This window comes from Sinocyclocheilus rhinocerous, unplaced genomic scaffold (genome assembly GCF_001515625.1).
Source record: "Sinocyclocheilus rhinocerous isolate Xijiao unplaced genomic scaffold, SAMN03320098_v1.1 scaffold40, whole genome shotgun sequence".
NCBI lineage: Eukaryota > Metazoa > Chordata > Actinopteri > Cypriniformes > Cyprinidae > Sinocyclocheilus > Sinocyclocheilus rhinocerous.
Window position 1 is genome coordinate 932700 of NW_015624837.1, and position 11151 is coordinate 943850.

An 11151-nucleotide genomic window follows, 5' to 3' on the forward strand; every position below is an offset into this window, starting at 1 on the left:
TAAAAAAAATTTTAGGCTAAATTAGTGGGGTTATTAATTAATACCGAAGCACATTAATATGTGCTTCCTCGTGAATAAATATAAAGCACATTTTCCTCATTAGGTCATTTATCTTTGTTTTGTTTTTTCTTGTAGGTTTGGTCCTACTTATCAAACTGCAGAGCATTTTATAGAAAGAAGAAACTTTCTCTCCCACCCTTTACTATTTGCTTTCTGTCTCTCACTTTCAACACCCCCATCTCATAACCAAACGTCCCGTTGACTGCATTCGTTGTGAGCATAGACTGTATAAAAACAGGTTGTGAGGGGTTGAACGTGCAACCCTGAAAAGACCCCAGTCGTCATGTTTCAACTAGACGTCAGGAAGGCGTGGCCAGAGCCTCACCTTCAGTGTTGGCCAATCAGAGCGCAGCCGGCTTCTCTTGAAAGCCACTTGAGCTGCAGATATAAAACCTCTGAGGGCTGATGCAATACTGGAAGATACTGCAAGAAGCATCAGTGACGGAAAACCAGATAAAGAAAGCTGCTCACGTCGCCCAGAAAAACACGTTGTTTGCTTAATCTCCGAATCTTATTCTAGTCAAAAGGTGAGTGAATTCATTTACTGAAATCGATTGCATTTTGCTTTTAAGATTGATTACAGTTAACGTTAGAACCTTATCTGAACGCTGGCTTCCCATGGCCTTGACTGGAAAGATAAAAATGCATGTTAGTTTATTTTTCACATCTGTTAAATCTTATCGCGTTTTACTCCTCAATCCAATTACTTTGTCCTAAAGCATTCCGTTAAATATCTATGTGATTTTTTGCCTATAATGAAGCTCAAGAGGTGGTTATCTTATAACGTTATGACTCTTCCTCATTTTGTCACTTTCCCGAGAACACAAGACTTCCCTTTAGTGTTTCATATTATAAAATGGGTTAGTTCGTGTCCGAATCCTGATCATGTGACCGTTATTTTAAGGTGTTCCGTCATAGGGTGTAGTCGTCGTGAGCACGTCAGTTTCTTCAGAGCTGCTAGTCTGCCAGTAGAAGTCAAGATTGCGCATTACTTCAGTCGTACCGCTGGTTTTAACCCTGGGTTAGATAACATGTCATTTTAAAACGGGGTTATATTGGCCGAATTGCAGCGCTAAAGCTGCAAGAATGTTAACTTACAGCAAGTTGTTTAGCAACAGACAACCAATCAGGAACTCCCTTGGTGCTTACCTCATTAAATATTCACGAGTCTTCACGCCACGTGTTTAGTCTCCGAGTCTGTAGAAAACGGTTGGCTTCGTGTTATGTCAATATTTCAAGCGAGCACAGAGGGCCTGTGTGGCCACTTTTGGCCATAGATGGTCAGGCTTTTATTAAAACGGGCCGTGTGCTGTATTACACCATGTCTAGCGTTACACCGGATGCGACTTTTGTCCCGGTGTCCTGACATTTTATCCTACCCGTCAGATTGTCCTACCAGGGTTTACTGCGCATGCGCACATCAATATTGCGCCCCTTTTCTCACGCTGAATAACAATATTTAATGTATCTGCATTACTGTAAGGGTAGGGTTGGGGTAGGTGTAGACGTTAATAAACCATAATTTTACAGGTAGCATTTTTCGTTGTCGAATTGTACTACCCACTGTTTTAATGGGAGGTAGCAAAATCTGACAGGGTAGCACAAATCGACAGAACACCTACAACAGCTAAAGTTTGTCTACACTGGACGCGACAAAGTGACCCTTGCAAATCATTTGAAATTTGTGTCAGTACATCATAAATAGAATGAGGCATCAGTTTACTGTCGGGCATTTGTCCTGTAGCGCTGTGTAGACGGCATTACTGATTATAATGGGTTCTACTGTATTTTGTCGTGTCGCTGGCATCCAGTGTAGACACGGTGTTAGCCAAATATGCAAATAAAAACGTTAATACGGAGTTTACAGATAAACAATGTGAAATCTCGAAACAAGTCATTCCAATGATTAATTACTAACCCGGGATAAAGTATGAACAGTGTGGACATGAAATGAGACATCCCAGCATTACCTTGCCAGGGTTAACGCTGGTGAAAAGGCCTTTTAAAACTAACGTTAGTCTAAACTGATTCCCAGAAGTCTGACTGACCTTTCCGTTCCGTTCAAGATCAAACCCGCGGATTGTGTGTTAGAGTATTGTGAAGCAGGGCACAAGAACAGAACAGTCCGCAGAGACTTGGCACAATGAAAACCTTTGGAGGTCGAACTGAAGGATGAGTTCGGCAACTTGCCAGCGTGCTCGGCGAGCGCACGGTTCTCGCATGCTGATTGGCTGCCGGCGAATGCAGGGCGGTATAAATATGCTCAAATTACATTCTTCGTTCCTTTCGTGCCTTTACATTTGCGAGGTAAGAAACTCAGCGATGACAGCCTGGAAATGTACATGTTTTTCGGTTTACTATACGAATTTAATAGAAGTATGAACTTTGGGGCGCCTTACATTAGGTTTAGTTCATTAAAGTTTGTTTACCTGCCGTTATAATTTGATGTTTTAAGGTTCATGGAAATACTTTTGAAATAGCACTGATGCAAAAAGCATATGTTCGATGTTTTTAACTCTAAATGTTAATCCGAAAACAGCACAAGCTTTTATATTTAGATGTCCAGTATCTTCCAACCTGTATGACTTGCTTCTGAGGAACAAAGAAGGAGATGTTAAACAGAACGTTAGTTACCTTTTACTTTCATTTATATAGGAAAAAAATATGCAGTTGCAGTGGAAGCGAATGGTGACTGAGGCTGTGATGCTTGACATTTCTTTTGTTCTACAGAAGAAAGTAAGTCATACAGGTTTGGAAGGACATGACAGTGAGTAAATGATGACCGTGCATATTTTTGGCTGAACTATTCTTTAATTTGTGTTCATTTGGTTATAATGTGTAAGGCTCTTATAATATGTGCCTGTGTCCCCTCTTGTTTTTCCAGGTAACTGAGTATGCCAGTCATCAGAGCCCTTGGTAACGTAGCAAAGCAGGCCCTGTTGGCTCCTGCGTGTGGATGTCAGCCTCTGACGGTGGCGATACGCAACATCAGCTTCTCCCCACGTCAGGTCACCTCTGGATCTGATGCCAGCTTTCATTCTGTGTCCTTCTCTGAAACGGACCACCCCAAAGTTCTCATCACAGGTATGAAAAACGGCAGGTACTTGGGACGTTGTCATTTTTATTTTATTTAACTTTTGTAATTTGTCACGTTGATCACACTGGTTTTGGCACATTTTTAGAAGGGTGGATCCTGACTCCCCTACTGTGTTTTTTTGTATGATATTTGATCATTCATTGTTTTGTGTCTCTGTCAGGTGGCCTCGGGCAACTAGGGGTTGGGCTTGCTAAACTGTTAAGGTATGCACATTGTAGTACATATATAAATGTTTAGTTTTTGCATAGTAGATGCATTTACGAATGTAATGTTTTAAGATGAAGTTTTACATAAAGACGTATATTACATAATAAAGGTATACCTCCTGTTTCATAGGAAGCGATTTGGAAAAAACAATGTGATCCTCTCAGATATCAGGAAACCACCAAGCAACGTCTTTCACAGTGGTATGTCTTCTGTTCATCTCAAATTAATTAGTAATAAATAATTCTATGAGGGAAATAATTGGGGTTGCACTTGATTAATAGGTCTGTTATGTTATAATTGCATATCCATTTCAACCAGATGTTTGCCAGATGTAGTTTGGAGAGTCATTTGTTAGGGCTAATTTATAATTTCCACATGTTAAGGTAATTTAGATGAGTAAAGAAGTGCTAATTATCTTTATGGCGGCTAATGGCCTGTTTTGTAAAATGTCTTATAATTGGCTTAGATAATTGATTTAACATTTGTTTGCATGTCTAAAACGGGTGAATGTGCAGTTTTAGCATTTATTTAAATAGTTTAATTAATTTTTAGAGATTAAGGATTTCAAGATTTTTATCCTCATTTCAACATTTTTAATATTTAGAAATATGTTCAAGGTACAGAGCTAGACTGATCACACAAGTACTGACATGTCGATTATATTTTTTCACACAGGCCCCTTTATCTACTCTGACATTCTGGACTACAAGAACTTGCGGGAGATTGTAGTAAATAACAGGATCACCTGGTTAGTGCATTACAGTGCTCTTCTAAGTGCTGTTGGGGAAGCTAATGTGGCACTGGCACGAGCAGTCAACATCACCGGTAAGATTTTAGAAAACTTTAATGCAATGTTTATTTGCAATTTTTAAAATGCAATTTGTTTATTTGTCTACTGTTTGCCTCTTTTAATTTTCAATTACTATTTTCAACTAGATCTTTCCATAAAAATAGCCTTTGATAAGATTAGCTTTTGATTTTGATATAATACTAAATATAAATTAATAATAAATTTATTCTAAATCTGTTTTTTTCTGTAGGACTACACAACATCCTAGACATTGCAGCAGAACATGGGCTTCGGCTCTTTGTGCCCAGTACAATTGGTGCCTTTGGACCAACTTCACCTCGAAACCCCACTCCTGACCTCTGTGTGCAGAGACCACGTACTATATATGGCGTCTCTAAAGTCCATGCAGAGCTCATGGGGGAGGTAAGACACCAGTCACCCTTATTTTAGTATTTCACCTATTTTCTGTGCCGTATGTGACTCGGAATATTAATCTTTACCCACAATCCTTTTCTGCAGTACTACCACCATCGATATGGCCTTGACTTCCGCTGTCTTCGGTACCCTGGCATCATCTCTGCAGACTCACAGCCCGGCGGTGGCACGACAGGTACGGTGCACTCTGCTCCATCTGTGTTTTTTGGCACATGAGCTTGCTCACGTACGTAAGTGAGGTTATGCAACTAGCACTTGCTCAGAAATGGGTGTTGTTCGTTTTGAGTATTTTTAGATAAACCGATAGCCTGCACCAATGCCAGCCAGCCATATGAACCACACCTCCTACTGCCTGAAGTCCCATGTGAAAACTTGAAAAGTACTTCGAAAGCTGTTACTGTCATACTGTTGCATATGTGAGACTGCTGACCAAAAATACAGCAGTGAGGCATGAAAGTCTCTCTATTGGCTTTTCCAGACTACGCCGTGCAGATTTTCCACAACGCCGTCAAGACCGGCAAGTTTGAGTGCAACTTAAAGCCAGACACACGGCTGCCCATGATGTACATTGATGACTGTTTGCGGGCCACGCTGGAGGTGATGGAGGCGCCGGTGGAACCGCTCCGTATGCGGACCTACAACATCAATGCCATGAGCTTCACTCCAGAGGAACTTGCAAATGAGGTCCAGAAACAGCTGCCTGATCTTCAGGTCACATATGAGATTGACTCTGTACGACAGGCTATAGGTATGATCCAAAACAAGTGAAGCCTCAAACATTTTGGTACAAATAAATGGTGCAAATGGTGCAAAAACGCTTGTTTTTCGTCTATATAGCTGACAGTTGGCCCATGAACTTTGATGACAGCAACGCCCGCAATGACTGGGGCTGGAAGCACGACTATGATCTGCCAGAGTTGGTCCAGACGATGCTCAACTTCATCGGCTCAGACTCCCGCATCGCCCAGGCCAACTGAGTCTGCTCATGAACACTGAAAATATGTATATTTCATAAAGATTTATAGTGATGCAGAAGAGAGATCCGTGGTCTGTAAATAGTCGTATTCCTTTTCTCTTTTGTGTCATCTGTATATTCCTTTTTGACTTGCACAGACTGTATGTATAATTGTAGATTATACAAAGAGGTCGGGTCTCTTTTCAAGTCAGGGTGGAAAAGCGTCAGAGATACACAGGTATTTTGAAAGCTAAATGAAGAGGAATGAGTTTAAATTTGACGTGATACTCTTGTGCTTTGCATTTAGTGAAAAAGGATCACTATGTCTCCAGGAAAAATAAACCAAACAAACATGAAAGTTCAGTACTGAATGTGGCGGATCCTAAAATGTAGCTTCCTCAAATTCTACTCTCTTTCTGAATTTCTATATTTTTCCTTTTATTTAAGAGAAATAATTTTACTGTACCTTTTGTAGAAGAACGTAATATATGAGGGAAAAAGCTGATGGCTGAGTTCAGACTAATAGGAATAAAAGTTAGGAATTGTTACAGCAACAGCAGCTTCAACCCATTCTAAAATAAACAGACAAGAGTCTGTGGTTTAAACAGGGTGGGACTCGGATGTAGGTCCTCAGAGAACGTGAGGGTCGTTATGATAAATGATGTTATCATATCCCTCTTGGTTGCTTTTCCTCTCTTGTGCACTATTTATTTAGACGGCTTACAAATTAAATGCAAGATTTGATCTTGCTTCACATTTTTGCTGTAAACTTTAGTAAGGTCACTTTTGGTTAAATGCAATTTCTGTCATTTATTGCATTTGCCCATGAATGTTTTCCCACAGGGAATATATTATCCCATATGAAGGGGAGAATGGGAAACAGATTTAAATTATTTTTAGTTCAGCTTTGCATGCACATCTTTTTGTTCCTTTGATCACAAAACTTGTCAATAAAGCTTTTTTATCTTTAACATTTTGCATTGTCTCTCATTTGAAATGTAATGAATGAGTTATTTGAGTTCGGTAGACTTTTTGTAAGTGAGATTAACCCTTATGCGCTGTTTGTATGGGGCATACACTCCAGCTGTTGGGGTCTCCAGACACCCTAGACAACAAAATGTGATGATAATGCTTTTTTTTTTTTAAACAAATGCAATTTTACTCAGTTTATTAACGCTTTTACTCTACATTTGTGCAGTTTTGAGAGTATTTAATGGAATTTTTAAAATTTATATAAATTAAAAAAAAAAAAAATTTTATTTGTAGAGCTACCAAGTGTTAACAACACCCCTTCAGTTTTTGTGTGTTGTCTGCATTGTAACTGACATTTTTGACAAATTATGTAACAAAAAAAATCTATATTTTATAGTCTCCCATTGACTTCTATGGGTGATATTTTTGGGGGTGGGGTTGTGCGAGCGTAATCGTTCTCCATTGTGAACGTGTGGAAGGGTTGCCACTTCATTTTTGTGTATTTTGTGGTCTGCATTGTGGTGGATTTAGTGATTTTATTAGACAAATTAAAAAGAAAAAGTATTGATTTTATAATTTCCCCGTTCATTTCGATGTGTCTCCAGAGACCCCAAACACACTGATTGTGACTTTTTTTTCACACTAACATACAACCAGATATCAATCCAGTTTAATAAAAAAAATAAATTTGTTGTTGTTGTAGAGCTACCAAGTGTTAACAAGTGTACAAAGTCTCATGCCATTTAGCTAAAAGGAAAAAAAAAAATTATTTCAGCAAACGTCATTTGGGGTCAAAAAGACCCCAAACAGCACCTAAGGGTTAAAAAAATAACTGAGGGAAAAACTGTCATTGTATTTTTTAAATGTATTTATTTATTTTTCATTTTCTTGGTGTTTATCTGCACTTGTTAAATAGTACCCAATTGACTACAGTGACAACCAGATATCAATCCAGTTTAATTAAAAAAATTAATTTGTTGTTGTTGTAGAGCTACCAAGTGTTAACAAGTGTACAAAGTCTCATGCCATTTAGATAAAAGGAAAAAAAAAATTTATTTCAGCAAACGTCATTTGGGGTCAAAAAGACCCCAAACAGCACCTAAGGGTTAAAAAAATAACTGAGGGTAAAACTGTCATTGTATTTTTTAAATGTATTTATTTATTTTTCATTTTCTTGGTGTTTATCTGCACTTGTTAAATAGTACCCAATTGACTACAGTGCCACCAGTCATTAAAGTGTTTAATTAATGAAAATTTTTATGGGAAATATGATCAGCGTTTTAATGGCAGTCTCTTTTGAGGCTATGTTGACTGCACATGAGCTGTGCATTAAAGCACGTACACATTGTACTCGTCTTGTCACTTCTGATCAAGGTGATTAGTGCATAATGCCTTGATTTAAGACTATAATCTCCATAAGTCATCGCTGAACAATTTGAGTCATTTTCATGTTTTGATTGGAGTCGTGCCACATAAACATTTCAGGGGCATTCAAGTCACCTTTTTATTTAGATTGTAAATGTACGCTTTGAAAGCAGGTTATATAATACCTGTTTGTACGGTATATACACTGACAAAAGATCTGCCATTCTTTCAAAAAGTAGGGCAGTAATATGGGCGGCACTTCTCTGATAAATTGGTTATGTAAGTACTTGGCAACACAGACTAACTGTAGGTTGTATTATGCCGAAAGAGACACTTACCAGGTTTGCTTAAATAATTAGGTTTATTAAATCCTCCCATATGCCTTTTTGAAGTTTGTGGTTTTTGTCATAAGATCCTTTGAAGTTTTCCTTTGTCTGTAGCTCGAACACTGCAAAAGTGAAAAAGAGAGATTACATAGTGTGGTTTTTTTGGTGGGTACTTGGCAAAGAGGCTGTAATTTGAGAGTTATGCACCAGATGAGTTTCAGTTGAAGACAATTCTATCTGCCAGCAGTTCTTCCAAATGAAATTCTACCTCATGTAAAGAATGGTCACGTCATCTCTGAACACATATAGTGTTGTTTGTCTGCACTGTTGCTCAGTGAGACAGGTTTACAGTTGAAGTGATTCATTTTCTATTTTCTCTTCCTTCTCTATCTGTTATACTTGTCATAAATCCTTTGTTTAATAACACTGTTGCAAAATCACTGGTGTTGTTTGTAGTTTCATCATTTCATAACATTCCATCATTTCATAATTCCATCATCTCATAACGTGTTTGTAGAATGTAGAGGCTGTCGCACATCACATTGTCTGGAATCCCCATTGGTATGAGGAATGAACCTCTACAAACACGGACCTCTACTTGATCACAAAAGACAACACCAAACTGTGATGAAATGCAAAGCCCTGTCAATGGAAAAATTTACAGTTGGTACATTTAAGAAGATATTTACAACTGGCAAAGCTGCTTTTTAGGTATTACCTAATGTACAGTAGTCAGATAATCTGTATAAAAATAAATGAATAAATAAAATAAATGATTTATTTGTCAATTTTATAATAATAATAATAATAATAATAATAATAAATATTTCAGGTTTCATTCAAGCAATATAAAAATGATTTGAGTGGTTTTGACAGCAATACACATTAAATAAACATCAAAATTAAATGGACAACATTTATAAAAAATAATGCTTAAAAATATATAGACGAATTAACAGGGTTGCAAATGCAGCCTAAATTAAGCTATAAAACTGAATGGGGTTATATAAATGTTGGCATATATCTGGATGGCTAAGCTTTGTGTTTAAAGCTGACAAAGTTGTAGATTACATTTACATTTTATATTTTTGATCAATTTAAAAAAAGCTACTTTTCATGTTAGGTTACTTTTATTCAATAAATATTATTACATTTCTTTGGTTTTATTCTAGTAATATAGAGAAACACAACCAATTATGTGTCAGTTCTGGGTTAGCTCTTAAAGAAATTAGATGTAAGACATTTTTTTCCCCCAGACACTTTTGTGAGCATGGGTTTGTGCTGTAAAACCTTAAACTTTCCCAGCTTCCCAACATTTATAAAAAATAATGCTTAAAAATATATAGACGAATTAACAGGGTTGCAAATGCAGCCTAAATTAAGCTATAAAACTGAATGGGGTTATATAAATGTTGGCATATATTTGGATGGCTAAGCTTTGTGTTTAAAGCTGACAAAGTTGTAGATTACATTTACATTTTATATTTTTGATCAATTTAAAACAAGCTACTTTCATGTTAGGTTACTTTTATTCAATAAATATTATTACATTTCTTTGGTTTTATTCTAGTAATATAGAGAAACACAACCAATTATGTGTCAGTTCTGGGTTAGCTCTTAAAGAAATTAGATGTAAGACATTTTTTTCCCCCAGACACTTTTGTGAGCATGGGTTTGTGCTGTAAAACCTTAAACTTTCCCAGCTTCCCAACATCTACCCCTATAAGAAGAGCGCAATGTTTATCATGATCTATAAAAATGTCACACAAACATTACATAACACATTTGCATGCCCACTCATTTGACAGCATAACCTCCTCCCACTCGTTCTTCTCAGGTGATACTCTTGTCCTAATTCAAGAAACCCCTGTTGAGTTTCCCCGAACTGAGCAATGAAGTTCAAATGTCTGATGAAGGCTGAGTGCCTTCTTACTTCTGTACTTCATGTTAAGGTTTGTCATGTTGTTGAAGCATTCATTGATCATTACATGAACACACCTCTCCACCAATACCAGAAGCAGGAGTGTGTCAATATGCTGTGTGAATATTGAATATCAGAGCTGGCAGTCTGTCTGTCTGAGTGAAGGTCATATAAACAAGCCCGGTCAGTTCCTTTAAGAGGGAAGTGCCAAAAAAAATGCGGTGTCTCATGGTAACCTGTTGCGAAAACACATAGCAATCATCCTCAGCAACCATATAAGGACATCCATACTGTTATGGTCTTTTTAAATGAAAAAATAAAAAATAAAATAACTCAAACACACCTTTTCCAGACACTTTCCATTAACACACTCTTTAAAATAAAGTTATTGGCATTGAAGGTTCCATGAAGAAACCCTAACAACATCCATGGAAACGTTCTATTGCAAAAAGGTTCCTCGGACCCTGCTTCCATTGAAATGGACATCACATGATGTTTTGTTTAAACCAATAACATTTTATGTTTTCATAATATGAGCAATGCCTTGTCGCTGATTGGTCCCTGATCAACCAATCACAATGAAGATATGACTCCTAACTTAATCTGATTGAGCTACAGGCGTCACAAAAGAGAGACATGACTAACCAGCTAGACAAGAAGAGGAGGAAGTCCACATTTTACCTTTTATATGCAGATTTATGTTTATGGTAGCCTCATCAACTTGCACCTATTATACAATTAAGACTATCAAATGATAATATTCAAAGTTATTTTGAAGATCTTTCAGAGTTGCAGAACACAGGATTAAAAAAAAAAAAAGTAATGTCCATCGCAATGGACATCAGGTCTTGTAAGATATCAGCAGCACCTCATGAATTAGTTGTATAACAGGTTGAGAAATTTGTGGAAGCATTTCAAAGCTAAATACAGAGCTACAAACTCTAATGTTAATGTTTTATGAACATTGACGTTAATTAATGAAATTAATATTAGTATGATTTCATTTATGTCATCAAAGTGACC

General features: G+C 37.2%; 1 protein-coding gene across 2 annotated transcripts; it reads left to right on the forward strand.

The window, feature by feature from the left end:
• Positions 1-454: 454 nt before the first annotated feature.
• LOC107746115 (L-threonine 3-dehydrogenase, mitochondrial-like) lies at positions 455-6466 on the forward strand. 2 transcript variants are annotated; one of them, XM_016560214.1, is made up of 9 exons: positions 455-587; positions 2945-3144; positions 3318-3360; positions 3494-3564; positions 4040-4189; positions 4405-4577; positions 4674-4764; positions 5068-5337; positions 5427-6466. In XM_016560214.1, exons 2-9 carry the CDS (start codon positions 2955-2957, stop codon positions 5564-5566), a joined length of 1128 nt encoding a protein of 375 aa, XP_016415700.1. In that variant the 5' UTR covers positions 455-587; positions 2945-2954; the 3' UTR covers positions 5567-6466. The 2 variants fall into 2 exon arrangements, with proteins under 2 accessions (XP_016415700.1, XP_016415708.1); XM_016560222.1 differs by lacking the exon at positions 455-587 and adding an exon at positions 2777-2827.
• Positions 6467-11151: the final 4685 nt, after the last annotated feature.

Excerpts from the sequence above, each read along its gene's own strand:
- LOC107746115 (XM_016560214.1), top strand. The coding sequence starts at position 2,955 with ATGCCAGTCATCAGAGCCCTTGGTAACGTAGCAAAGCAGGCCCTGTTG. Across the intron at positions 3,361-3,493 it reads GGGCTTGCTAAACTGTTAAG|GAAGCGATTTGGAAAAAACA; the intron begins GTATGCACATTG and ends CCTGTTTCATAG. Across the intron at positions 3,565-4,039 it reads AAGCAACGTCTTTCACAGTG|GCCCCTTTATCTACTCTGAC; the intron begins GTATGTCTTCTG and ends TTTTTCACACAG.